The 27,289-nt window shown below is 49.6% G+C and overlaps 10 protein-coding genes across 10 annotated transcripts; 6 read left to right on the top strand and 4 right to left on the bottom strand.

Annotated features, from left to right (window-relative positions):
- Nucleotides 1–493: 493 nt before the first annotated feature.
- Nucleotides 494–2,066, bottom strand: ANOM_006458 (S-(hydroxymethyl)glutathione dehydrogenase/class III alcohol dehydrogenase; the record flags this gene model as incomplete). The annotated part of the gene is made up of 6 exons (XM_015551714.1): nucleotides 494–711; nucleotides 772–1,412; nucleotides 1,470–1,603; nucleotides 1,688–1,819; nucleotides 1,871–1,885; nucleotides 2,046–2,066. 6 exons carry the CDS (start codon nucleotides 2,064–2,066, stop codon nucleotides 494–496), a joined length of 1,161 nt encoding a protein of 386 aa, XP_015406219.1.
- Nucleotides 2,067–2,970: 904 nt separating this feature from the next.
- ANOM_006457 (putative disulfide oxidoreductase) lies at nucleotides 2,971–4,224 on the top strand (the record flags this gene model as incomplete). The annotated part of the gene is made up of 1 exon (XM_015551713.1): nucleotides 2,971–4,224. One exon carries the CDS (start codon nucleotides 2,971–2,973, stop codon nucleotides 4,222–4,224), a length of 1,254 nt encoding a protein of 417 aa, XP_015406222.1.
- Nucleotides 4,225–4,654: 430 nt separating this feature from the next.
- Nucleotides 4,655–6,493, bottom strand: ANOM_006456 (sugar porter family MFS transporter; the record flags this gene model as incomplete). The annotated part of the gene is made up of 4 exons (XM_015551712.1): nucleotides 4,655–5,355; nucleotides 5,403–5,663; nucleotides 5,716–6,226; nucleotides 6,308–6,493. 4 exons carry the CDS (start codon nucleotides 6,491–6,493, stop codon nucleotides 4,655–4,657), a joined length of 1,659 nt encoding a protein of 552 aa, XP_015406221.1.
- A 1,267-nt stretch (nucleotides 6,494–7,760) lies between these two features.
- ANOM_006455 (ankyrin repeat domain-containing protein) lies at nucleotides 7,761–8,852 on the top strand (the record flags this gene model as incomplete). Its single annotated transcript, XM_015551711.1, has 1 exon — nucleotides 7,761–8,852. The coding sequence occupies one exon, from the start codon at nucleotides 7,761–7,763 to the stop codon at nucleotides 8,850–8,852; it is 1,092 nt and encodes a 363-aa protein (XP_015406224.1).
- Nucleotides 8,853–11,549: 2,697 nt separating this feature from the next.
- On the top strand, nucleotides 11,550–13,505 carry ANOM_006454 (FAD-dependent oxidoreductase; the record flags this gene model as incomplete). Its single annotated transcript, XM_015551710.1, has 1 exon — nucleotides 11,550–13,505. One exon carries the CDS (start codon nucleotides 11,550–11,552, stop codon nucleotides 13,503–13,505), a length of 1,956 nt encoding a protein of 651 aa, XP_015406223.1.
- A 602-nt stretch (nucleotides 13,506–14,107) lies between these two features.
- Nucleotides 14,108–16,117, bottom strand: ANOM_006453 (sugar porter family MFS transporter; the record flags this gene model as incomplete). Its single annotated transcript, XM_015551709.1, has 8 exons — nucleotides 14,108–14,310; nucleotides 14,365–14,495; nucleotides 14,560–14,947; nucleotides 15,021–15,262; nucleotides 15,318–15,566; nucleotides 15,625–15,880; nucleotides 15,933–15,984; nucleotides 16,052–16,117. 8 exons carry the CDS (start codon nucleotides 16,115–16,117, stop codon nucleotides 14,108–14,110), a joined length of 1,587 nt encoding a protein of 528 aa, XP_015406226.1.
- Nucleotides 16,118–18,198: 2,081 nt separating this feature from the next.
- Nucleotides 18,199–20,236, top strand: ANOM_006452 (fungal specific transcription factor domain-containing protein; the record flags this gene model as incomplete). The annotated part of the gene is made up of 5 exons (XM_015551708.1): nucleotides 18,199–18,385; nucleotides 18,454–18,633; nucleotides 18,686–18,951; nucleotides 19,002–19,696; nucleotides 19,759–20,236. The coding sequence occupies 5 exons, from the start codon at nucleotides 18,199–18,201 to the stop codon at nucleotides 20,234–20,236; spliced, it is 1,806 nt and encodes a 601-aa protein (XP_015406225.1).
- Nucleotides 20,237–21,327: 1,091 nt separating this feature from the next.
- ANOM_006451 (fungal specific transcription factor domain-containing protein) lies at nucleotides 21,328–21,853 on the top strand (the record flags this gene model as incomplete). The annotated part of the gene is made up of 3 exons (XM_015551707.1): nucleotides 21,328–21,358; nucleotides 21,475–21,598; nucleotides 21,658–21,853. The coding sequence occupies 3 exons, from the start codon at nucleotides 21,328–21,330 to the stop codon at nucleotides 21,851–21,853; spliced, it is 351 nt and encodes a 116-aa protein (XP_015406228.1).
- A 583-nt stretch (nucleotides 21,854–22,436) lies between these two features.
- On the bottom strand, nucleotides 22,437–25,564 carry ANOM_006450 (F-box protein; the record flags this gene model as incomplete). The annotated part of the gene is made up of 3 exons (XM_015551706.1): nucleotides 22,437–22,642; nucleotides 23,100–23,494; nucleotides 24,861–25,564. 3 exons carry the CDS (start codon nucleotides 25,562–25,564, stop codon nucleotides 22,437–22,439), a joined length of 1,305 nt encoding a protein of 434 aa, XP_015406227.1.
- Nucleotides 25,565–26,128: 564 nt separating this feature from the next.
- Nucleotides 26,129–27,280, top strand: ANOM_006449 (ADP-ribosylglycohydrolase family protein; the record flags this gene model as incomplete). Its single annotated transcript, XM_015551705.1, has 1 exon — nucleotides 26,129–27,280. A coding segment is annotated over one exon (1,152 nt), but the record flags the coding sequence as incomplete, so codon positions are not given.
- Nucleotides 27,281–27,289: the final 9 nt, after the last annotated feature.

Here is a 27,289-nt window from a genome sequence, read left to right as displayed (position 1 = left end):
AAACTTTGGAGGTAATTATCCAAGGCTACGAAGGCTGGTCCAACCTGGCTCGAGCCTCCTCGCAAAGAATTGGATCAGTCCAGTATTGGTGCTCCTCGCTCCGAGCCGACGAAACGAGTGGACGTGCCACTTGGAAAGGCCAAGATGAATGATCGGGGGTGGAATCTGGAAATATAGACAGCAAGACTCGCGGGGTTCTCTTGTGGATTGGGGATTGGAGATCATTAGACTACTGGGAAACTGTAAAAATATCGAGACAGGGGGGGAGAGCTTGTTATAAGCACCTGACCGGGGAGGTCGACGAGGGACACCTACATGGGACTACAAAGGGGAGCCATTTTCAGCGGCGATTCCCGAGATCCTCATGTTCATCATGTTACTAAATTGGCAACTCCGTACTCCCGCCACTGAGGAAAGATATATTTGTTATAGTTACTTTTGAAGCCAATTTGTGCAGACTGTACACATGGATATACCCTATTGCCCCCCAACTTTACACTTTCATATCCAATACACACCGAATACAGTCGCCACTCTTCATATGCTGGAAAGCCGTATTGATGGTCCCCAGTGACTCCCGATGCGTGATGTAGTCATCCACCTTGAGGTAGCCGGCGACGTAGTCATCGACAAGACCTGGGAGCTGAGACCGGCCCTTGATGCCACCGAATGCGCAACCCCTCCACACCCGGCCGGTCACCAGTTGGAATGCTATATAACTAGTCAGCAATGTGGTCACATATAGACAGCCAGCAGATTGAGTAAACTTACGGCGAGTCGAGATTTCCTGGCCGGCCGCAGCAACACCGATAATAATACTCTCGCCCCAGCCCTTGTGGCAGGATTCAAGAGCAGCACGCATCACACCCACATTTCCAGTACAGTCGAAGGTATAATCACATCCACCATCAGTGAGCTCAATCAGTTCCTCCTGAATAGTCTTCCCGTTCTTGAGCTTGGTGGGGTTTATAAAATGCGTCGCACCAAATTTGCGCGCCCACTGCTCCTTATCATCATTGACATCAACCACAATAATCTTACCCGCTTTGTTCTTCACCGCGCCCTCAATCACCGACAAACCAATACACCCAGCGCCAAACACGGCGATATTAGACCCCTGCTCCACATTAGCGGTGACGGTGGCAGCACCATAGCCAGTAGTAATGCCACAGCCCAACAGACAGGCACGATCTGTCGGTGCTTTCGTCGTAACAGCCACGACCGAAATATCGGCCACAACGGTATACTGAGAGAAGGTCGACGTTCCCATGTAGTGCAGGATATCTTTGCCGCGTGCCCTGAAGCGAGAGGTTCCGTCGGGCATCACTCCTTTACCCTGCGTGTTCCGGATCTTTTGGCACAAGTTGGTCTTCCCGGACTTGCAGAACTTGCACTCGCCGCATTCTGGGGTACTGGTAATTTATAAGCGAGAGTTCATAGCCGTAAGTGAGATCAGAGAAATCACTAACTAGAGCGCGATCACTTGATCGCCGGGCTTGACGGTGGTTACGCCTTCACCAACGGACTCGACGATACCGGCGCTCGTGGCCCAGGATAACAGGGAAGGCTCCCTCGGGGTCTTTACCAGACAGAGTGTAGGCATCTGTATTGTGGCCATAGCCATGTTAGCCGATATGAGTCAAATCGGAAAGTGTAACAAGAATACGTATTTGGGTCATGGGTATACAACGCGGAAGAACGCACCGGTGTGACACACGCCCGTGTGGATAATCTTAATTCGAACTTCATGGGCCTTCGGAGGGGCAACTTCAACATCCTCAATAGAGAATGGTTCGCCGGCAGCCCAAGCGATAGCAGCCTGATATTATCAGCGACAATGATCTAGAAGATATGCTGCAAAAGTCTTTACCTTGCAAGTTATGGTCTATCATATCAAGTTAGCACAATATTCGCGGAGCGCATATCATAATATAACATTGGTTTTGGTTGACAAGGAGGTAAAGAGTGCTACTCATCGTGCAGCGCAGAAGGCTGAGAGTTTGAAGGGTGTTTTGGGAATCAAGACATGGGAGTCGAGAACTCACTTTACCAACAGTACTAGACATAATGAACACTTTTTGCCTTTGAAATAACTGTTTTTCCACGGCACTGGATTTGGAGGTAGTATTGAATGAGTGAAGAAGCTCTGCATGGGTTCGAAATGGTCGAACTTATATAGAATTGGTCCCTGGCGTCCACGTTCGTGACGCAAGTATCATGACAAACAAAATGACGTCTACCAAGTGAAAATGGAGCATTGGAGTCATCGATGATAGAGGGGTTTAAAGGATTTAATCGGGGTTATCGGGGTGGAGAATGTGGGGAGCGGCAGACAGAGAGACTCAGCTTGTCATTTTAAAGTTAAACATGGCGCTGGACCCGTTGTCATGGAGGCTAGAATTTCCATAACCCTAACCGTCCTGAGTCGGGGACCCAAATAGGCATGGGTAAAATGGCTGTGAGAGAATGAATCCACATCATCTTCCCCTGATATAGGGCACAATCTGAAGATCATCGATCCACGCTAGTGAGGGCGGAGGATTGCCGATTTGGGCTAGAGTATCGAGCCAATCAGAAGCACGCTCGGCCGTACGCTGCCAAGCATTCATGACAGCTTAAGTTTAACTTCACGAATCTAGCTTTCGCAGGTACATCCATACCCGCACACAACTCGCGCGTCCATCCCTTACCTGAACCTACCAGCTTGAGAGAGACCTCTAGGCCAGTAACATGTTTACGTGGCAAAATCTGTCAGACCACCTCGCCTCGGTTCTCTCGTGTGTTCCCGATGATGACTCTAGTCTACTAGTTCGGGACAAGGAGTCATGATGTCAGGAATATTCTGCATAGATCGACAGTATATTTCTAATGCATACCCGGTGTGAACTATAAAGGTCGTTCAGGGGAAGGTGACTTTCATTCTGCAATCTCTTTCTGCACCACTCCCCAACATCAGACCACAAATCAACAATGTCTAGCAAGGAAAAGGTAGTCATCATTGGCGGTGGATGGGGTGGTTATCGACTTGGATACGGCATCGACCACCGAAAATACGATATCACCCTCATTGCGCCGGAGAACACGTCTGCAGTGACTCCCCTCCTCGCCAGTGCGGCCTGTGGGCTGTTTGACCCCCGTCTGGCCCATGAGCCGATCCGGCGGAAGGACTTTCATGCCAAATACATCAAGGCCTTCGTGGTCGACATCGACTTCAGCCGGCAGGTGCTCATCTGCCAACCCGCATTCGAAGAACTGAAAGAGGATCGTTTCGAAGTATCCTATGACCGTGTGATCCTCACGCCAGGCTGTCGAAGCAACACCTTCGGTATCCCTGGGGTGGCGGAGAACGCCATCTTTGTCAAGACTGTGGCCAATGCAAATACTGTGCGGACTCGTCTGAATGACATCCTGGAGATGGCTTCATTGCCGGGGACATCGGAGGCGCGCCAGAGGCAGCTGCTCCATATCGTGATTGTTGGCGGCGGTCCCACTGGCATCGAGGTGGCCGCTGAATTAACCGATCTTTTCGAAGGCGATTTGGGAGTCTTATTCCCACACCTCAAGGACCTGACGTCCGTCTCGGTGATCGATGTCGCACCCCAGATTCTGGCCCCATTTGACCAAAAGTTATCAGAATACGCTTGCAGCGCATTGAAAACCAACAGGGTCAAGGTCAAGCTGAACTGCCACATTGTCAACGTGACAAAGGACACCATCGAGACCAGGGAGTCTGGGATCACTGGCTACGGGATGCTCATTTGGGCCACCGGAAACAGATCAATCCCGCTGGTCGACCAACTGCAGCTCCGCAAGACCGAACATGGCCTTGTCCGAATCCTGACAGATGATCATCTTAACGTCTTCTCACCAGATGGCAACGTGATACCGAATGTGTTTGCAATGGGCGATGCGGCAGACATCGAGGGCGGAACACTACCGACAACGGCCGAAGTTGCAATCCAAAAAGCGGATTATCTCATTCGGCTTTTCAACTCTGGTCTCAAGGACACTCGACCATTTAAATATCAGCAGCGGTCACTGGTAACATACACGGGTGCGTGGGACGGTGTGGTGCAAGGGCAGCGCGAGTACACTGGCTACGGTGCATGGCTAAGTTGGAGATCTGGCAACTTCTTCTGGACGCGGTCATGGAGGCGAAGGGTCCTGATGTGCTATGCTTGGTTTATGGATTGGCTGGATGGGAGAGAGATTATTCGCAATTAGTTGTGGTGCGCAAAAGAATGCAGAGTTATATTGTGTAATACATATCGGTCACTTGTTTTGGTGGGATCCTTGGACTTTGTCTATGTCACGTCGATTCGTAGAGCCTTTTATGCGTATTTTGTACTTTAATAAAATACTTCATTGGTAGTTTGTTTATACTGTTGGTTGAGGCGTAAGGAACATAGTCATTGTAGCACAAGATTCATGTTCGTTATGAAACTCAACCACTGATTTAATATATTTACCATGAAGCCAACATGGGGAGACTATGAATGCTTTGTATCCTCGACCTGAGCTTTCCCATGAGAAGGCGTTTCGCTGGTGCGTCATGAATGGTCTCCCGACACTATGCATTCAGTGTTATGCAGCTTAGCTTTGCTGACCACGGTATCAATCCTGACCTGTATGTCAAACTGCGCGATCAGCCTGCCTAGTCTACGCGTTCGCAATGTTCTACACTGTCGTGTTTGGTTTCTTCCAGCACCATCTTTCCGTCTTCCGAAGTTTCGAATCCTAGCCTCGCCCTAATGCTCGCAATCCGCTGTAGGTCCGCTTCACCCTCATTGCCACCAAACAATGTATCCATTTCCTCAATGGGAACACCATTCGTCTCAGGAACACAGAAAAAGGTCCATACCCCAAGCGTGATAGAAAACACCAAGAAGAAGTAGAACGTGCCGAAGGTGATAGATTGGAGCATCCTCGGTGTGATCAACGCGACGATAAAATTGGAGAGATAGTTGGCGGCAATCGCCACGCCAACAGCTTTACCGCGCGTCGCCGGGGGGAACATTTCCGATGGCATGACCCAGTTCACACAGGCAATGCTAAACGCAAAGGTTCCGATATAGACCCAGACAAAGACACAAGCGGCCCAGCCGGCAGCTGGGTGCTCTGAAAACCGGTCTTGGTAAACCGCATACAAGGTCGCCACTATCAGTTCGGCGATCGACATTCCGATAGATCCAAGTATCAAGGTCTTCCGCCGGCCCCACTGGTCCAAGTACATAACTGCTGGGATGGTGCATACGAAGAATACAATACCTACAACTCCAGTCGCGAGCAGATTCACCGAGTTACCTCTTAAGCCGATGGCCTCGAAGAATTGTGGGGCATAATATATAACCGCGTCTGATAGGGTTAGTGGATGGACTTTTGTTGCCATGAAATAAACTTACTAATGCCCGTGAATTGTTGGAGAATCTGGAGTAGACATGCTATTGTTGTGCGCCTTCGTAGGTGAGGCACTGTGAAGAGCTCTTTATATTGATTCCATGCAATCTGGAACCGCGAGCTGTTGTCGCCATACTTTGCCAGCCTACTCTCCTCATCGAACACCCGCGCAGCCTTTATCTCGAGAAATTCAAGCGTGAGTCTGTAGTCAGTAGCAGGAAGCCGTCTTAGGCGGACTAAGACCTGCTTTGCTTCCTCTTCTCGGCCTACCAGAACGTCAGTTAGATGAGCCAGTATCTATTCGTCAATTCCGCATACCTTTATTCATCAACCAACGGGGGCTGTAGGGAAGGAAGAAGGTACCGATAGCAAGGATAGCTGAAGGTAAGCATTGCAAGGCGAAAGGGATTCTCCAAGCAGCCTGACTTTGTCCCGCACCGGTACCACCGATATACTGTGTTCCGTAGTTGATCCAAAAGCTGCTCATGATACCTAGCGTGATCGAGAGCTGTTGCAAGGCCACCAATGCGCCTCGGATATTTGGGGGCGCAAGCTCGGAAAGGTAGAGAGGAACAACCATCGCTAGCATGCCAACTGCGCAGCCAAATACGAAGCGACCAACGAACAGCATCGCCACGTTTTCTGCTGCACATTGGATGACGGAGCCGATGAGAAAGACGATGTTGGCACATAAGATCGACCATCGGCGTGACAGGCTATCGCTGATGGGACCATTCGCAAAAGCCCCACACATTGCACCTAAGGTCATGATTGAAACGAGCCATCCTTGTAGGGTTGCGTTCTCGGTCAGGGTTGGAAAATGCTCTGCCTGCATTGAGACACAGATGTTAACACGGGATTGGAGACGGTTTATATAATATGATACCAAACACCCACGAAACTGACTTACAAAGTTGTTCATGACAAGTACACCAGATATTACACCTTGGTCATACCCAAACAAAAACCCGCCTATGGAGGCGAAGCATGCTAGTCCAAAGATCCGAGGTTCATTGATTATGCCTTTGTACCCCGTGGGACCATAAGCAATCGCCTGACCACTGGCGACAGTGGGACTGCCACGACCAGCTCCCATTGCTAGTTATGTATGAATCAGTATAATGTGTGGCGAAAACGACGGCGTTGCTCCGTCCTTCCCCTCGGAAAGGAATACAGTCTGTGATGAGGATAGGCAGGAGAACAAGGATAGAAAATGGGCCAGCTCTAACAACAGTTACACAGGAGGTATGGAAGGAAGTGCCCTGACTCTTATAATTCCTTTATCACATAGAGTATGGACCAGAAGATATTGCTAAAGGCTTGATTAATGACTAAATACCCCAGATTCCTCCCCCAGACTCTTACCCCGGACAAAAACATACGAGTGGCAATATTACACCCACCTTTCGTATTTTGGTTGTGTCGGTGGAATCGCCGAGGAAGACCCACAGGCGCCGCTGCGGTGCCTAGTCCCGAGCCTAGTCGCATACGTTGAAGACATGCTAGGTCGGTAAAAACGCCGAAAAATGGACAAATAGAGTTTTCTTGCTCTGGGCCCTCTCCGATTTCACTCCCCAACATGCCCTACAGCTAGTCCTAACGGCCTTAGGGGCATGTGCCCCGCGGCGTCAACCACGTAGTCTCATCTCACAACAATGGCCCTGTGTGAACACAAGTGCTTTCCAGACCGGATCGCACGGCCAAGGCAATCGCGATAGGCGAAACACCGCTCCTGTGATAAGTGCAAACTCTGTAACCGTTGTTGGGGCAAACTGCTGTGCTTGCAATGTCAACGCGGTGGAGATTCATGTCAAGACAACTAACCACATAGGAGGCTTGTGAAAGCGACGTGGAGACGTATTCTTTACTGAAAGTTTGACACAAGTACTTTCGCAACAGCGACATCGAGAGTGCAATTCAATCTAGTATCAAAGTTTCTCATTATTGCTACATGCATGTGTGGGGGGAAATCAGGATCTACTGGATGCGGTGGATCATGCTACGTAGTCTGCTGTTGTGCAATGTGAGAATGAATAGAGCGGTAGAAATAGTAGTCAAAGAGGAAGAGCGTAGATATTAGCAGTTATTATTAAGGTCAACACTGCTAGGAGCGGTGGGTCTAAGAAGCTTACTCCACACAAGTACGGGTCACGGGCCAAACTGGCCTTTACTGCCTCTGGTATAGTGTGTACGTCGGTCATGTGATCATCTGTTTAGCTGAAGCGCATCAAACTCTTTCCTTTTATGGAATACTTGCACTCCAGACATTGAATACCGCATTTGTTTTTCCATCAGGGAAATGGCCAAATATACTTAGAACTGTTGAGAAGTAGCTCGATAACTAGGCTATCTTTGCCTTTACAATGTCTCTCCTCAACCTTCCCAATGAGGTACTACTTCTCATCATTGAAAGCCTACCAAACGCGGAGGATGTTCTTTCTATATTAAGGGCAAGTTCCCGTATTTACGCCATTCAACAAATGGGTCCCCTATACAAACATGATATTAAAGTCTCTGGAGGCTCATCGCTGTTATGGTACTCGCGACATGGATATAAATCAGCTATAGAGGCACTGCTTAAAAGGGGCGCTGATGTAGAGTGCAGAGACGGAGATAAGGATGGTCAAACACCCCTGATACTTGCCGCTTCTTCCGGACATTTGGATGTGGTTAGATTATTGATTGAACGGGGTGCCGATCTTCACAGTGAAGGTTGTTACGGCTATACACCCGTGATATGTGCCGCCAAAAATGGACACGAGGATGTGGTTGGGCTGCTGCTTGCAATGGGTGCTTACGTTCACCGTGGTGATTATGGTGGTGGCACACCACTAATACATGCTGCAATAAACGGACATGAGGGTGTCGTCGGACTTTTACTTGAAAACGGTGCTGGTCTCGAGGATAGCGATGACGCTGGTCTCACACCCATGATATACGCTGCTAAAAATGGACAAGAGGGTGTGGTTAAGCTGCTACTTGAGAAAGGGGCTGATCTTATGCGTGGAGATGATCAAGGTCGCAGACCACTGGCATATGCTGCCGCCGGAGAGCATGAGTGTGTAGTCAGACTGTTGCTTGAAAAGGGCGCTGATCCTGGGCATGGAGATGGCACTGACCCCAGTCATGATTCCATACCCCTGCTGAGTGCTATCATACAGGGGAATGAACATGTGGTCAGGCTACTACTTGATAATGGCGCTGATCTAGAGTGCAGAGACGAGGAGGGCTTCACGCCACTGATCTGGGCTACTTTACAGGAACATGTTGGTATAGTCCAGCTGCTACTTAAAAGTGGTGTTAATCTAAACTGTCAGGATGATGAGGGCAGTACAGCACTGATATACGCTGCCAGTTATGGTTATGAGGATCTGGTTATGTTGCTCCTTGACAAGGGTGCTGAAGTGCAAAAACTCGTTTGGCATGACAGCACTCGAGTGTGCTGCCCAGGGTGAACATCAGAATGTGGTTAGCCTGATGCTTGAATATGGCGCTGAGGATGGGTAGTACCCATAGCCAGACTTTTCCATCGGAATGTCGTCATCTTTCATCCCATATTTCCATTTCCGAGTTTTGAACACCGCAAACTCAAGAGTACCTCATATCTCTCTGAGCCCAGAACAGCTTCCGGCCGAATATGAAAATCAAAGACATCCGTCATTAGTCCCATGGTTGTACAAGCATTAGGAACATCCACAAGAAGTGCAACATGTTGAACTAGTGCGGAGCTGAGCAGCAGATAAATCTGTTAATTGCTACAGCCAAACCGCCTGAGATACCCAATGACTTAAAGACACGTTTATCGATATCCCACTGGTGCAGGTATGCAAGGTGCTTCCCATGCTCGTCGACTAGCTTCAGCTCGAAAAGTTGGAGACTCCGTTCCAGTTTGTCCTTGCCAACTTCGAGAACAATGAATTGACGGTAATGATGCCGGCCACTTCCACGGCACTACTCAATGAGACATCTCCATCTCCTTAATACAAGCATGGATCTCCAAGTATAAATCCACCCTATATTCACACTTACGCCAAGGCGGGGTCTTGGATGAGTAGAAAAACATATCTATATAAAACTCTACAGCCAGGTTCCAGCTAAGAATATACTGACTAACTTGGGGAGATGCCTCATTGAGGCAGGCCGTTGCGAGACAACTCTCTTCGCGGGGGAGCCTAATTGGCTTTACTTCAATAGCAAATGGGTGTATGACGATCATGGATGGTTTGCTGTTCTGTAGGCTGTGCGGGGCAGGAACGTAGCCTTCCAAGAGGCTCCGACATGGATATCCCCAATATTCAACCACAGCGGACCTCGCTCAGAACCAACCATCGTGCAGCAATCAATGTTTGCAAACGGCTGCTGTCTACTCTCTCCAAGCTCTGCGGGCCACGTAATATGATGTCACGAGATGCCACTTTGTACCATTTGCACGTCTGCAAATAATATTTGAAATCGGCCGACCAGCTCACTTGTTGTGTTGCGCTATGATCGGCACACCCCTCGGGCAGATCTCAGCCAGCCACAAGAATGATCAGCATGTCCTCGATACCCAGTCGGAGAGGCAATAATGCTGTGAGATGGGTTTATTAGTACCACGTTTAAGTATCACTGCCACTGTTGGAACCTCGATCCGGTCTTGGCAGTAGGAACATTTATCCGAAGGACTGTCTATGGCCGTGGTTGCAAGGTACTAACGAAATGACGATCCATAATGCCCGCAAGGGAGGTCAGCAAGGCCATTGCATATGATATGATGTGCAGGTTTCAGTTCTGACAAATAAAAACGAGATTGAGCCAGTCGAACTCATGGATAGTTACAAGGTGCAGCGACTATGCAGCATAGTGGGCTAGTCTACTGCATCACAATGCCTCACATAGACAGGCTTCCGCTTCACGAACTACTCCATCTCAGGTGCTAGTGCTAATATCCACGCTCTATCAGCCTACAGGATCCTACCAAAGTAGGGGCCATGCAGTACTTGCTTCACCGTAAAGGGTATACTGCAGCTGGAAATAAGTCGGTCTCCCACAGCCCGCATATGCATGCAGACGAAATGAGCACGCGGCGAAATTCAGCAGACAGCTGGCTGAGACATCGTCTATGCGATTTACACAGCGATAGAACAAGAGCTACCAGTCTGGTGCATTGACACTACACCAACTCTGCGCTCTAGCACTTGATGAGAAAGGCTGTACTTGCTTATTGGTGGAAGAGAAGGAAGGAAATTGCAGAGAAGGACGACTTTCGCAGCATACTATGACTGACGTGTATATGCATGCATGCACGGTCGGGGTGGGCCGTGGACCTAAAACTGTGGGTACTCGAAGAAAGTGTGAAAAACACCGTACTGCTAACAAATAATCTTAATATTCTCACCGTTGGTGCCGACATAGGCGATCAATAATTTAGAGTCTTAGGTCTAGTTTGACGCTCTAGCCAAACTTGAATGGTTCCCAGTGGAGAAGTCCATAACCCCTCTTCCGAATTGGAGCATGGCTATAGTCAACCATGTCTGGAATGGATCAGAGAAGGCCAACTGCATAGACCTCAGATCGACACACTCTCGGCTGCTTTCCTCGCAATCTGACGTAGGCGAGAGAGTGGATTCGACCTCTCTTCCTCTGATATATGTGGTCCACGGTGGCTGTAGCTTCCTGCATCATGCATTTGGAATGCTGACGTGTAGGAATGTCCGGACACTTGGAGAAGTGTATGGTGTAATTCCACTACACAGGCAGGATTTTTACTGTACTGGAAGGCGCACTGGACTCCTGGTTCCCAGAAGGGAAGCGAGATGATCATCAGATATTCACCCCAGAGCTACATGGACAAAGCTCATCGCACATGATGCGCTGCGTCTTATGGTACAGGAGGATTCTTGGCCAAAGGAACATTGTCATTGGAGAGTCCGCAGGTGTGCGAGGCCGGGAATATATCCCTCATAGCAAAGCAATTCATGCTACACCACCGAGGGCACTATCACTGAGCATGCCATTGCATGGTACCAGTAGATCTCAGCCTATAAATACTGCGAAGCTCCCTCGTCCGGTCTACTATCCCATCCACATCGATTTGAAGTATTGAACATCCCAAGGCAATCGGCTTCCAGCTCTACCACTGAATTCGTTTACTCTTCCCCAGACTCAACATTATGGCATCAGCACCCGAAGTGACGGTATTCAAAGGCAAGTACACTCCAGGTGCTGAGGACTTTAACGTCTCAACTGGCGATTCTCCGCGGAGGGCACCCAACGCCGACAGCCCGCATGTGCTCATTATCGGCGGTGGTGTCAGCGGATTGCTGGTCGCATGGATGCTTCTCGACCAGGGCACTCGAGTAACAATTCTTGCCAAAGAGTGGGCACGCACTTGGGACTTCAGCGAGTCACGTATCACTTCTCAGATTGCCGGGGCTTTATGGGAGATGCCCCCAGGGGGTTGTGGCTTGACTGAAATCGAATCTCCAGGCGATGGCTGGGCCACTGTGCAACATTATCGAGACTGGGCCATGCAAAGCTATGCATTCTATACGGCCTATGCAGACATTTCCGACGAACACGAGAAAGGTGGTCACTCCTTGGGCCTCTCCGTCGCCAAGCTTCATCAATTCTTCTATGAAGACGTCATCTCCAGCTGCACCGACAGATCATTGCCACAATATGAACACAACGACAAATATAAGGCCATCCAGACTTACGTCATCAGCGGCGATGCCTCCAGGAATTATGCCGCGAAAAGGATGATTCGCAATCATGCTGTATACCATAACAAAGAGGAAATCACAAATGCCTTCAAGCAACCATCTATCAATCTGAGCTACGGTGGAAAGGAGTTCAAAAGTGGCTACACCCATGACGCCCCGATTATCAATACTGACAAGGCATTGGGCTATCTCATGGCGCTTGTCCAACGAAAGGGGGCAACACTGGAGACCCGAGTGGTGAAAGATCTTAAGGAAACTGGTCGGCAGTTACTAGCAGACTACAAGGCCGATGTCATTGTCAATGCCACAGGTCTCGGTGCCAAAGAGCTAGTCAACGACCAGGACGTGTACCCGGTTCGTGGCGCAATCCGTCGCGTTGAGAATACACGCTACAGCAAGTTCCGTCATCTGAATGACGCCTATCTGGTTCCTGCACAAATGGGGCCGGGTAATGTATCAACCAAGACGGTGTTCATTGTGCCTCGAAACGACGACATCCTCTACGTGGGCTCCATCATCCAACGGCATAGCGATACGATGAATCTGACTGCTGAATCGCCCGAAGTCCGGCAGATGTGGGACAGGGCAGGAGAGTTCATGCCCAGCTTGAGTCACGCAGGCTTTGTGAACCACTTCCCTTTTGCCCAAGGCTTGCGTCCATTCACCAAAAAGAATGTCAAGGTCAGAGCTGATGAGGACTGTGGATTTCCTCTCGTTCATAACTATGGACACGGAGGATCTGGCTGGACACTTGGCGTTGGAACTGCTCAGTGCGCAGTGTACATTGTCCAGAAACTTATCGCTGACAAAAGGGATCTCTTAAAAGTGGTTAAGTCCGCAGATTCGTGGACGGATACAGCTGTGAAGAACAGGATTGTCAATGCAATCGAGGGAACCCTGGGAGAAACTGAGAAGCAGGACCTCTTGACAGCGATTCAGGGTTCAGCAACTGCCAAGTCCTACTTAGCCAACAGGCTTATCAATGATAAGACTATTTTCATACAATTAGTTGAGTCAAGTTGTGAGCAGCCTGAGAAGGACGACTTTCTTGACGCAATCAAGGGATCCCTGGATGAAAGCGCCAAACAAGCACTCTCGGAAAAGATTCAGACTTCACTACTTTTAACACTCTACCTGAAAGACAAGCTTTTCGCTGATAAACCTGGTCTTTTAGAAGTGGTTATGCGGTCCAACTTGGATCCAACGGTGCAGCAGAAGTTTCGGAATGCAGTCAAGGGGACACCGGAACAAGCTGACAAGGACGAGCTTTTGGTCAAGATAGACGCTTCAACTGAGGAGAGTATCAACAAGGATCGGCTTAAAATGGTTGTCAACAAGTGGTATGCAGAATTGAACAAGGCGTCGGCTAAGGTTGTCAACGATGCTATATACCTTCGAACTTGACCTGGCATTCAGGTCCTTTGGGTGACGCGGGGTTCTTGTTACTATGTCCTCCTATTGCTAAGTGTTCATCGCGATTCAGCCGCGCTGCTTCCTCCTTTCACTCGGTAAGAGATACTATGACTATGAGTAGATAGTGTGTCTTGGGAATGTCAACTTCTTTGACTCTCTCTAAAAATCATATTGGTTTTGTATTTTTGATTTTACGATAATTATATCAGCGTCACTGGTCCTACGTAGTACCTGAATATTAACCCTATGTAACGGTGGCTTGGTATATAGATCAGTCCAGGGCATTCTGACCTTTTCGCCTTGTGGAATACAGTTCCCTGGCTGTATTTCTCGCACCCTAAATATTGAGTAATTAGGGAAGCGATCAGGTTTTGGATGTGTCGGGACTTACTCCGTCGCGTGGCGTGGGTCAGGGGATACTGGCCTCGGAGATATCTCCGAGACGACCATACATGTGCACCCACGAAGGAATAAAACAAGAAGGCTTGAATTCAGTCGTCTATATAGCTCCTTGTGGATAGTAGAGATGTCCAGTCATGAATGAATCACATTCTCAAAGGATGAAACTTTTCCCCTCTTGTGGGTATCGTAAGTCACCCTACATGCTCTGCACTAGCGAACTCGTCACTCTTAGAGGACAGAGAATCAGTTCGTTTCGCCCTCCTCTGGACTTCACTATCCTCGTGCTGGATGAACCTAAGCGGACGCTTTGTCGAGGTGGCATCCGGATCACCGGCCACGATCAATGGCGGGTTGGACCGATAGTAGGCATCCACGTCTTCCAATGTTCGGTTTGCTGCAGTCTGATCAGCACGTAGTCCACGCATCGACCAGCTATGTGTCAACAAACCTGTCTCCGGATAAAGGAAGTAGATAATCGGTAGAAAGACGGCATTGAGCACAGTCCACACGATCCAGAATCGCCACCCAATGTTTTGGATCCCAATGGGTGTGATCTCAACAATAGCAAAATTGGTGATCCTTTTAAATCATCACGTTAGTACAAGACACACACTAGTAACTAATCCTGTTTGACATCTCCTACCAATTCGTTGCCGTTGCAACCGCCGCCCCTTTAGTCCTCATCGGCAAGGAGTTTATTTCGGTTGGATACAGCCATGGCACGCCGAGCATTCCCATTCCGAATGCAATATGGTACAGGAAAAAGAAGGCAACTGAGGCAGTGGCGTATACCTTATCGATCTCGGCAAACCTAAGCAAGATAGTGATTATTAGGAAGCACACAAACTGGCCAAAACCAGAAAGCATCATAAGACCTCGGCGGCCCAGCCTCTCGACCACTGTAACTGCCAGGCAAGAAAAGATGAAGTATGACGTCGCATTGCAGGCAGTCAGCAGTCGTGCCATGGTATTCGAGAGTCCCACCGAGTTCATCAACACTGTGGGCAAATAATAACTCATGATGTTTATTCCTTTAGACATGCCATGGTTTATTAGCTGGGAGTTGTGTACGAATGGTGCTCATTGCCTGGAATACAAACATACCTTGAAGCTGCTGAATGGCCTGTGTGCCGGCGCCTAGGAGCAACCGGCGAAGGGTTTTGGTGCCGTCAGACTGCCGACGAAGCAAGAGGTCGCGCCACCGAACGGCATTATCGCGCTCGTACTGGATGCTAAACTTGATTTCGTTGTGCTGGGTCGTGATATAGGGGTCGTCAATGGACATTCCTTCTATACAGGCAAGCACTTCTGCCGCTTCATCATGACGATCATGTGCTATAAGCCATCTGGATGGTTCTCAGAATAACTTGACAGTCTCTAAGCAGGGAATCACCAGCATACCTTGGAGACTCGGGAAGCCACGGGACAGTGAGGAATAACATGATCACAAGGACGAGCTGCAGAGCGATAGGCAAACGCCACGCGATGGGTCCCTCGTGGAAGGATAGCCCGTAATTGATCCAGTTGACGATACAGTAGCCACCAACATTCAACCCCAGTTCAAAGATAACGAGCTTTCCTCTCCATTTGGCCTGTGCTGTTTCAGTTTGCCAGATGGGTGCCGTGGCTGTGTTCATACCATTGCCGACACTGTACACCTGGTTAGTCTTCCGTTGACAAGCTTGGCCCGAAAGACAAATCAACTCACCCTAGTACAACCCTGCCGACGAACATCTGGGCCAAGCTGTATGATGATGCTTGCAGAATGGTCCCTATGGCTATGATAGCAGTACCCAAAATGATACAGTTTTTACGGCCCTGGCGGTCGCCGATCGCAAATGCCAGAATGGCACCGAAAAAGCAACCAATATCATAGATGGCAGTCACCGTTGAAAGTGTTGTAGTCTTTGTAGGGCCGACCAGGTCATGGAGCTCAAGGAAGTCTTGTGTCACTACTACGCCGCCTGCCAAAAAAGTGGTTAGTTTCCCTGTATTCACGACGAAGGAGCGACATACTGAAGACACCCTGATCGTATCCGAACAGTGTCATGTCCACACCGCAAGCGACCTGTGGTTTCACCATTGTTATATTCTGCTCCTAACTGAGATGGAGCATCGTAAACATCACAACTCACTGTGAGCCAAAAGGTCAGCCATCCCCCGGTCAGACCAAAGTAGGGTTTCTCAAAGGACAGCAGCATCTTCTGAACTATGAGCCCAAGTACTTGGTGTTGTTGAAAATATTAGTACACACAGGCATTGATATCGGGCCCATGCCTAAGAGCCGAGCTTTATATACACCTTCTGAACAGCAGGCTGCCCCGGATTGCCGGGGGAAAAACCGGGGAACGATGTTGGTGTGGCCGAAGGCAACCCGACAATCACCTTGTGTAGCTTCCCCGCCCATCCGGGGTCCATTTGTGATGCCATTGTGGGGTATAATACTTGCGCTATGTTCCAACCTGGCTCGGCGGCTTAGGGTTTCTATCCAGGGAAAGTCAAGGCTGTCCAGCTTTACTCATGCCTGGGGAAATGGGGCACCAATCACGGACATAGAGCCGAAAACCTGGGCGACGGCAATCCGCCGAGAGTCCCAGATGATAGCGACAGCCTGTAAAATACGTCCGACGCATCGGAGCCTGCTGTAGACAAGAATATACAACAGAGTATATTTGCTCACGCCACTAGTAGCCACTGGTCTTCAATGCGGTCTTCTAGAACAACGGTAAGCCATTGCGCGTGCTCTCCCTTCGTGATGCTTCCGTCAATATTCCTTGATCTAGGCGGACCAAAGCTTACAGGGTGTGCTTGTGTATACACTATCCGTGAAAATAGCCAGATCTTCGTCGTCTGGGCAACAATGGGGTGGGCGTCAAGTGGTGCCACCAGTTCGACCTCGGGTCTATCTGCGAATGGTTAATGGCTTGCCATCAAACATTCCTTAGTGAAGGGCGCCGATGAACAGTGGCATGCCATGCGTAGATCAGAATTACGAGCTGATATTACTGTCGGACCTTCCTCCGAGCTGCTAAATAGCTCTGACTATTTGTATCCTTGCCTCTCGGTCCACTCATTTGCGCCATAGCTTATACACATGTAACATGTTCAACTAGAAACCCTAATTATAGTTATTTCCACCCAATGCAGATGGAGGAGATATCATACACCGAACAATATAAGGCGTTACCTAATAGAGAGAAGGGATACATAAGTCTAAATGATTGTTTTCTTGTTTATTTTTCTTCGGTATGGCCTTATTCGAGCCCCACGCTCGACTGTTCGACCTCGACAATTCTCACCACAAGAGGCAGCCTCAATCCTCACTCCCATGCATTATATTATGGGCAATCCCAGATATGAATAACCCATAGCTAGAGATCTAAATCTATCCACACATGGCTGCAGTTCCGCCCTCCCAAGCCCACATTCTTCTCGACCGTCCCCGTTTTCAGTGGTCACACTTGACCTTTCTACCCCATGTAGTGTGTGTATCCTCTCATCACCACTTCAGTTCTTATTCTACTATGTAGCTCAGAGAACCCGTTACTGAAAAACTAGAATCTCTAGAGAAAGGTGAGGGAGTGAAGAAAGATGCTTCCTTTCAAGAAAAATGAAGCAAACCATTCAGAAAATATATGTTTCGGTGTAGGATCGGTAAGGTTCCACGCATTTGACATTAATTGTAGGAAAAGACATCAGTAAGGCAATTAATAAAGGCTAACAAGGTATGAAGATTCCAACATCAGGAGAAATATGTATATAATATACATGGATCGAAGACCTAGTATTGACATCATTACGCCCAATATAGCCTGCCTAAGCGCTGCCTGGAAAAAAGTGGGGCGGTCAGATGATCTGGCGTCGATTTTGTATCCGAATATCATCGCGATCCGTGCTTCCAGCCAAGAACACAAGTGTGAGGGACCAGCCCACAATGGAGAACTCAAACCCCAATAGAGAAACTAAGTCACGATGGGCGTGCATCCCATGCCGCACGCGCAAGGTAGTCCAACCTGCCTTCGGGGTTTCGACCATATCGCTCTAACCTTGATTGCTCTAGGTTAGATGCGACGGGAATCGCCCGTCTTGCGCACGATGTAATGAAAGAGGGGATAGCTGCGAGTACAGTGCCGTAAGGCAGCGTCCTCCAAAGAATAAAATGTACCACTCAGCATTGTATCGTGCCTACACACTTAGTTACCCTGTGCTCATCTTGTGACACAGGTCTTACCGTGCTCTGACTCAGCGATTGGAGAATATGGAGCGTTTAATTTCGGAATCCATGAATCTCCCAACTACCCAAATGAGACGTGAATATCTACATGATATGACAGGCCCAGTCAATCAACAGACTACGGGGCTTTCGCCGGCTCCAAGTCAAAGTCCGCCGACAATTAACCTCTGCTCGCAAGAGGATAGGTCAATCTCTCTTGACAAGAAGGATAGGAAAGGCGAGAGATTGTGTATAGGTAACTAACGCAGCGCAGGAAAAGTCCAAGATTCACAGACCACAACTAACTTAGACACCATCCAACAGGATCATGCGCTATACTTTCTCCCGATGGTATCCGCTGGATAGATGCACTGGTAGGCGATGACAGCTTTAGTTCCCTCCTGTCTGGCCTGAAGATTCCAAGAAAAGTACCTTTGGGAAATTTGGAAGGACGGGCCAACCATCCTTTACCCCCTAATGATACAATCATCGCATGCGTCAAAGGTAATGGCCTCTATGCATGTATACGGTTGCTCAAAAATCTCATACCCATCAGACTTTTCCGCCACCTATAATAGCTCCATCCATTTACTCGAAGACGATTACCTGGCCGAAATACTTCAAAGGTATCTCAACGACCAATCCTTCTCAGATGCCACATCATATGCAGCATTGAATATTGTTTTAGCCCATTCGCTAAGCAAATTCGATAATATGCGACCCGATGAAGCCGAAAAGTGCTTTGAAAATTCTTTCAGTATGCTTCCTGCGATGATGTTGCAGAGCGCCAATAAATTTAGCATCGCGACAATGCTTTTCATGGTCCTGATCCTGATCCTTACAACGAGAGCTTCTTCACTAATTCTCCTTAGGTTATGTACCTTATATATACATCAAGAAGCCATACTTCTGCCGCCATCCTCGGAGCCGCCATCCAGTCAATTCTCATGGCTGGCTACCACCATACTGTACCCACTCAAAGTAGCTCTGCAGCTCTGCACGAAAGGACCCTGCTTTATCATGCCTTTATAATAGAGCAAGACTTGGCCATGTACCATTCAACACCACCCTCACTTAAAAGCGTCCTGCTCCCCTCTCTGCCAGAGGAGGACCCAGAAGATGGGCGTAACACGCTTACGCTTGACGATGGCTCCACGTTAAACTGGCTCCGTGAACAGGTCATCCTGGGCAAGATCCAAGACAAAGTTTACGACAGGCTTCGCTCCCCGCAGGCCTCTACGCAGTCTCCAGAACAGTTATATGCCGGAGTGATGGAGCTCGACGAAGAGTTACAAAGGTGGAGGCAGAAAATCCCAGACATGGCTCGCCCACAAACTTCTTTAACTGGCTTAGACGGCTCGCGTCTAATGTCTCTAACAGTACTCCATTTCTCCTACTTTCAACTTCTTATATCTATCCACTCCGTTGTGTTTAGTAAAGTTGTCCCTCTTTGGAATCAATACGAAGAGAGCGACTTGGTCATCTCTAGTGTGGCATTGTGCGTTAGTGCTGCGCGGGCCACGATCTCCCTACTGAACTACCATGACCAGGGCCACCCGTTCACCATGTAAGTGCCCACATTCCTGCACAAAACAACAACCATGAGAGCAATACTAACAGCCTTGCTAGCTACCTGGTATATCACATCGCCTGGACCGTCGATATCCTACTTATCAACATCTTGGAAAACAAAACTAGCCCCCAGGCCCGTGAAGATTTACATCTTCTGGGCACGGTGATCAGGTTTTTTGAAAAGCATGATCCAAACTGCGAAACTGCCGTTCCTTACCACGTCAGTCGGCTATACTACCAAGTTGCTCTTCGGGCTATTAACAATGCAGCTGCTTCACAAAGCACCGGTCTAGAAACCCCGGCTGAAGCCTTGGCTACAGCCAAGAACAATGATGGCCGCTCAACCTTTCCGTATCTTAATAATAATGACGCATTGGATATAGGTACAGTAACACCGGCATCGGGTTCGAATGGGTCCCCGAACCCTGTGTTGTACTCGTGGGGGATGCAGCTCAACTTCCTGCCTGAGCTTTGGCAGGATCCTCATCTGGCCATGTTGGACGACCATTTAGCCGAGCATTCACCCAACGTTTAGGCTGGATGTACGACTGGTGTTTGATAAGTCCAAGGAAGCGATTAATCAATTAGGAAAACGTGAACATGGCGACATAACTAGATGGACAAACCATATATGCTATACCAGGATCTGATAAAGGTCGAACAGTCGAATCCTTCGATCAATTCGGCTCTGTAGTAATATTATACTAACACTATTATATTTCACTTTGACATAGATTCGCTTCCGATGAATATGATACTTCTTTTGACCGGCCAAATGTCATACTATGATACGCACGCAAACAGAACCTCACCTGGGAAACCAAAAGGTCACGGTCATTTAATTACATGGCGTAAAACCTGACCTGAGCTTCTTCATCACCTAATTTATGCATCGTCATTGTCTGCATTTCTAGTGGATTGATTTGCTGAAGCGCTAGTCTGTACTCGAGCTGAGTCCTGTGGGACCTAAATAAAGAGAAGCCCGCCAGCAACTGTACAACTGAAGCTCACACCGTCCTGGAATCTGCCATGGCCAAGTAGGAAGGCAATACCGTTGTCCGGTCCACTATATTTGGAATAGCCCCATATCGCTGATTTGACTAGTGGTATATGTGCGTGGTATATCAAGCAGGTATGACTCCGGAATTGAGTAAGAAGGATCGAATGGCGGCTATCCTGATTGATTAATACTTTTCCGTACTATTGAATGTTAGAGATAGAGTATGTCATGTATGAATGTGTGGCTGTGGGGATAAGACAAGTGACTGATAGCAACCCGGAAAACCCAATAGATCCACTCTAACCATCCCCTTTTCTCTCCCCTCAGGGGTTAAGACACTACTTCAGGCTGCGTCTCTTTAGGTCCTTACTAGGCTCGGGCACCCGAGAGGCCCGGGGAGATTCGGGGAGATAAGCAGAATACTGGCAGTGTTGGTGCTTACATGCACGCTCGTCTCAGGGCCGGAGCAAGCTGCATGCCATCCTTGCCCAGGAGTATGACACCGTCAACACCTTGCGTCCATAATCAAGGTCTACAAGAAAACCCAAACAGCTAAACGAATTGGTAGAATGCGACACGGACGATCTTTTCCTCCAAGAGAGTAACTCAGTATAGTTGAACCGAGCATGGCTACTGTTGTTCTTGTTACGGGTGCTAGTAAGGGCCAGTAATAGACCCCTATGGTACATAAGTTATACTCAAGCACTAATGTTGAATGAAGGTATTGGAAGGGAAGGGCGTCTCACTGCGCTATCGATCCCTTATCTCGATAGGGCTTCTATTAAGCCGCGAGCTGGACCTCCACCGCATAGACCATGAGTCCAATGCGGTCTCTGTACACACTATCGAAGCCGAGATGGGTCGTCGGGTGTGGTGGTACTTGGTAGCGACCGACTGGTATGTCTTTGGTAAACTCGTTCTCAAAGCAACTAGGGAATACTAATACTTTGAGCCAGGCTGTTGGCCGCGAGGTATGGCGGTCCAGGCGAGGGCGTGTACCAGGCCAACCCGCGTCAAACGATAGTCAAGAAGCCGCGCAACATCAATGACCTAGACTTGCTTGACGTCGGACTGCACCTAGACTTACCCGTCTCCCAACCGACCGAGATGTCGTACTTCCTCCAACGGCTTCGCCTTGCCGAGATTTCATGAAGCATCGTCGACCACACCCCTATGGCTGTGACGAGCGCAGGTGGGGCGAGTTACTACGCTCATGTCATGGCCATGGATTTTGAGCTTGACCAGATGATCCACGACATCCCATCCTTCTTCCAACTCGATACCTACGAGTGCAGCTCCGACTCAACAACAAGCGGCATCTTTATTCAAGCCTACTTACCCAACTCGGTGATCCACACCCAGCGCTGTAAATTGTACCTCACGTATTCACGTATCTTACATCCGGACCGAACAACAACTTGGCCTACACGTCCTCACGAGAGACATGTCTCAAGTCCGCGTGACAACTCATCCGCGCTGAAGCACAGCTCGAGCGCGCCCAGCACCCCTTCGTGCAGATGTGATTGCGCTTATCCACCATTCTGTATGGCGTCTTCATGGCGAGAATTGTGCTCCTGGCCGATGCGTGCGTCAACGGAACTGGCTCATTGCAAGATTAAATCCGTTATGGGGAGGTCGCCGAGGCCCTGCGCATACTGGAGGATGCAAGAAGCCACTCGCTAGCTGCGGCGAACCTGCTCGAGTCGCTAATGCAGGTCTTGGAGAAGCATCGCGCTTAGTAGCAGATCTCACGGGTATCCGCACCGCTGCAACTGGGGGGAGCCTCTACTACTCGTACTCCTGCCACCAGTACAACCCCGGTTATGAGTGTCACGACCGCGTAGATGTACCAGAGGCCCGATAAACTGTCACTCGCGGGGACTCCTAGCCCAGTGGACGCGAACAGAAGCGGCCCGATGGGTGCTGTTCCGGACCAAACGCCTGTCACGACAGGTCAGTCGTCATATGGCAATCAGCTGGCTCAGAGCCTCGAGGAGCTAGTTAGTAGATCTTGATGGTTTCCAGTGGGATGATCTTTTCTCCGGTATGGTTGCCTCTACATTTTTCTAATCCTAGGATAGGCAGCCCGATACAATGTCTCCCGTGCGACTTGGATATATGGAATTTGGACGAGAGAATGCCGATTGTTGCAAATGTAGAGTATAATTTAATATTCCTATATCATTGATTAGTCTTACTCTTGCACTAGTTGGGTGCTCGGTTTCTTGACAAGTAGTTTCTGCTGAAGCAGACTATATATTTAATTCAGACTGACACTAATGTATTCTGAGCGTGAACGTCTCTCGCACGCCATACTTGGCATTTCTTTTTCCTTCCTTCTCTTTGCTTTTCTTTTTCTTTTATATTTCTGGAACCCACTCTTCCCAAGCACGTTTACAATCCGACTCCGTTCCGAAGCCAAGTGCCGCTGTGCGTCTGAAATAGCACCAGTAGTCAAATTCCAACGGATCCAAAGTGAACTCGTCGTCGTCGCTATTCTCTCCGATATTCTCCTCGACCTTCTCCGCGACATTCCAAATACAATCAATCACCCACGTGAGCCAAATCAGTGGAGGTGGGAACTTGCGGAAATATTCAATCCATTGGGCTTCGCTCATTCCCTCTTTAGCGCTCCAGGCAGAATATATCATTAAATAGGATTCGCCGGAGCCCATACGCCAGAAGATCTCAAATGGGTGTATGTCTGGGAACGTGACATACGGGGGAGGAACCGCTCCATGTTCGGCGACTAGTTTGTTGATTTCTTCCTCGTACGGTGCGTCGTCGCTCATTCTAATGTCTTGTTAGCTCTCGCGGAAGCGCATTGCGATGCGCTGAGCTGGTACATGAATCTGCAGCGCCTTGGGCAGCGCGTCTCAATTTAAGACGAATCTTTCTTGCGCGGTAATCGCCTGGGACGACCTATGTCGAGGCGTACGTGGAAGTGCCAGGTGTGAATAAATTAAACGCCCCAGACGCTGGTTCTGGTTCCTGGTAACCTAATGACTAATCGCATCAACGCTTTCCTACTGGCTCACGCGAGACACACCGTGTAGGGTATAAGGCGTTGATGATTGCCGCGGCTACGAGAAGAGATCGACGGGAGAGCCAAAGCGGCATTCCAGTACAGTGAGCCAATTATACAAGCCGGCATTCTGGTGTCGGGTGCGATTATACACGGAAGATTGACTCACTACTATCTTATTCGCTCATCCTGACCCTCTCGCACATTTCCATTGTAATACAGGTGTGTTGGTGCTCGACTGTATGTACATAGAGGACCGGCAAATACCACATGCCACTTCTTGTTCTAGTTGGCTCAATACCTGCCTATGAGCTTTCTGTACTATTGCATTTGCATTCTTATCAGGCGAAACAGAGGAGAACTATTCATGAGCCTAAGTGTACTTTATATGGGCGACTTTCCCTCTGTCATCTTAACTGACAGGTGCCGCAACTGAGTTTTCTTCATTCAAAGCGCTCTTTTGCCTGTGACATATCAATATGGAGGCTCTCTAGCGCTGTCGTCCGTTCTTCAGCTCAAAAAATGGCCAAGGAACGGATGAGGTGAATGAAAGCATATGGGATGAAGTCTATTGTGTCTGGCATACAACGTTGGCGTCCCAGAACGAAATGATTCTCTAAGGGGGGCCTGGCCAAGGTTTGAAATTGAATATAGCGATCTGTATTTCAACTCGACATAGCACATCAAGATATATTGGCCTGACTCGCATATGGAGATGATCGTTAAAGCATGGGTGGACATGCGCTTGGTTTTCGGCATATGGCGTGTGCCGTGACACGAGTAACGTCGAATCACTGAATTCCGCTTTGTTTTTATCTCCAGTATTTAGAGATTTGCTCGGAGTATAAACCTGATTCTAAGTTTTCAGGCTGGCACCGCCGCCAGACGGCATCTGCCTCCGGGTTAGATCCCATGAAAAAACAGCCCAGAGGGCGAACAACGTGCTGCAACACGATGTCTGCGCCTTGATCGTACAAAACTCCTATATGGTCTTCCATCCACGCAAAGCCCGGATAATACGGCAGAGAAGTGTACCGGGTAACGTAGTCCCGATCGTGATTCTCCAGGTTGCACATGATCCTAAAGCCACAATGCTTCGATCCCATTTTCATATATAGCAACACTTGTGCATACAGGTTTGCCATGCGTATGGGAGGGTTTTGGTTCGCAGCCGAGTTCACTTCTATGCTGCCGCCCTGGTCATCACCATCCTTCCGGCATTTGACGGAGAGAATCTTGGTGCTGGCGATGGTGCTGTTCCCGCCGGTCGAGAGCATACAGTAGCCCAGCTTCCTGGCTGGCGGCTGGGACGTCAACATGTTCCGCCACGACGCGCATTCTCGGAGATAAGGGTTGTTCTCCCGGGCCTTTGTATTGGCGTTGGGATCTTGTCCGTCGTGGTCGATGAAGTCGTCGTTGGCCATGCTCAGCTGGTACACAGGCATGGACTTGAAATTCTTCATGCCGTTGTAGCTTACGTCCTCGAAGAGATAGTCGTAGCAACCTTCGTCGGGTGCTAGGCCCTGGATAGGGAACGGGCAGCCGATATCGTAAACGGGGGTAAAGAAAGGCGGGAAGTGTTTCGCCAGCAGTGGATTGACGATGGTATTTGTGTCTGATGGGTCATGGTTGTCTTCGGGCAGCAGAAAAAGCGCCCGCTGCAGGGGTGGAGACGCTGTAATCAGGCTGTTCCATGCCCTACAGACTCGTGTTGCTGAGACGAGGAGGGTTTGCATGTCAAGATGGAGGAGAATCTGCTCAAGCAGCTCGGTTGTGCCAATTCGATGTATGCCCACTCTTGACCCGTCCGATTCCACGGGACGAGGCGTGTTTGGCATGTCGTCGTAAGACAGTTTTTTACGAGGCCATTTAGGCGACGTGAGTGGCTTTCGCGGTTTAGCTGGCGACGAGCTAGCTGTATATTAAACTAATGAATTGCCTGCCAGGCAACCAACGAATTTTCTATGCCCGTTGCCAAGCAGACTAAATATGGCGATCTACCACTATGTTCCAACGTCTATGGCTGACGCCATACAAGAATCAATCAATCATAAGAATCTCGTTGTGGCTCCAAACACATTTACAACGTGGTACCATGGAAGCGCTTCACACAGATTGCCATAATGTGGCCAGCCATATCCCACGGGGACCTCGCCCACCGCGTGCACAGTGCATTCACAAGGAATCCCACTATTAGAAGCAGCTTTTTCGTATCACGGATCGTGAATCGGATTATGGTAACAGTGGCGCTTTGCCAACCTCGTATACGGCAGATCCGGCAAGTCTGCCTTGCGGCTTGGCGAGGTTTATCCGTGGCTCCCTCAACAGGCTCCCACTTAGGCTTCATTTAACAGCACGCTGAAAGCTGCAAGTACCACCGTGCGCAACAGCTTCAACCCTACATGGACAAAATACAATTATCACAAGATGGCTTTAAGCGCCTAGCCAGGGCAGGCCTCCATGACAGCATCATCGGCTGTCTCGTGGGGTCCGCGCTGGGCGACGCGGTCGGTCTCTACACCGAGTTCCTCTCCGGCGACATGTCGGCCGCCGCATATCCCGCGCGCAAGTTTGTGCTCTCCCCAGAGTCGCAGGCGACTCCATTCCGCCGAGACGCGCACCGAGGACCGCATCGACCCGGCGAGTGGACCGACGATACCGACCACGCCATGCTACTGCTGCTCTCCTGCCTGCACACGGACCTCAAAACTCTCGACCCAGCAGACTTTGCAGCCAGACTGCATGTCTGGGTGCAGTTTGGCTTTCTGCCGCTCGATACCCTGCCGCTGGGGCTGGGACGCGCGGTGGGCGCCATCGTGCGGACAAAGACCTATCTTGATGACCCGGAGGCGGCAGCCCGGCGGCACTGGACTAACTGCAAGTACAACGTGGCGCCCAATGGCAGTCTCATGAGGACGCATCCGCTGGGGTTGGTCTGTCTTGACAAGAACCTGGACGAGACGTTTGACCTGGCAGCCGCCTTTTCGGTCGTGACGCACGTCGACCCGCGATGTGTAGTCTCGTGCGCCATCGGGACGGCACTCGTGCGCGGGCTAGTACTACGAGAGGTTCACACAGAGGCAGACATCGATTCCATGATCGATGCGGCCATTCACTGGTATGCGAAGCACCGTGCCCAAGCGTTGCAAGAGCACCCGGAACGGCGAGACGAGCCAGACCTGGACGTTTCGGAGCTGCGCCGACACGCCAAGGTAGAGAGCCTCGACGATTTAGAGCTGGACGACAGCGGCAAGATCGGCTACGTATACAAGACTCTGGGCGCAGGCGTGCACCTCCTCCGTCTCGCTATGCGTGATACTGCAACCAGCATGCTCACATCACGGGCACTGGCGTTTGAGCCGCTCATCACAGACCTCGTCATGCGAGGCGGCGACGCTGACACCAATGCCTGCTTTGCGGGCGCGCTGCTGGGCGCTTATTTGGGCTACGCTAATCTGCCGCTTAACTGGCGCAATGGCCTGCGACACGGTGAGTGGTTGCTGGGTAAGGCTGAGGGCCTGAGCCAGATGTTGGGCGTCGCGGATGGCGAGTATGTCGGGTCG

The sequence above is a fragment of the Aspergillus nomiae genome (assembly GCF_001204775.2).
Source record: "Aspergillus nomiae NRRL 13137 chromosome Unknown contig00163, whole genome shotgun sequence".
Lineage (NCBI taxonomy): Eukaryota > Fungi > Ascomycota > Eurotiomycetes > Eurotiales > Aspergillaceae > Aspergillus > Aspergillus nomiae.
This window is presented reverse-complemented; position numbering and strand designations above follow the sequence as displayed.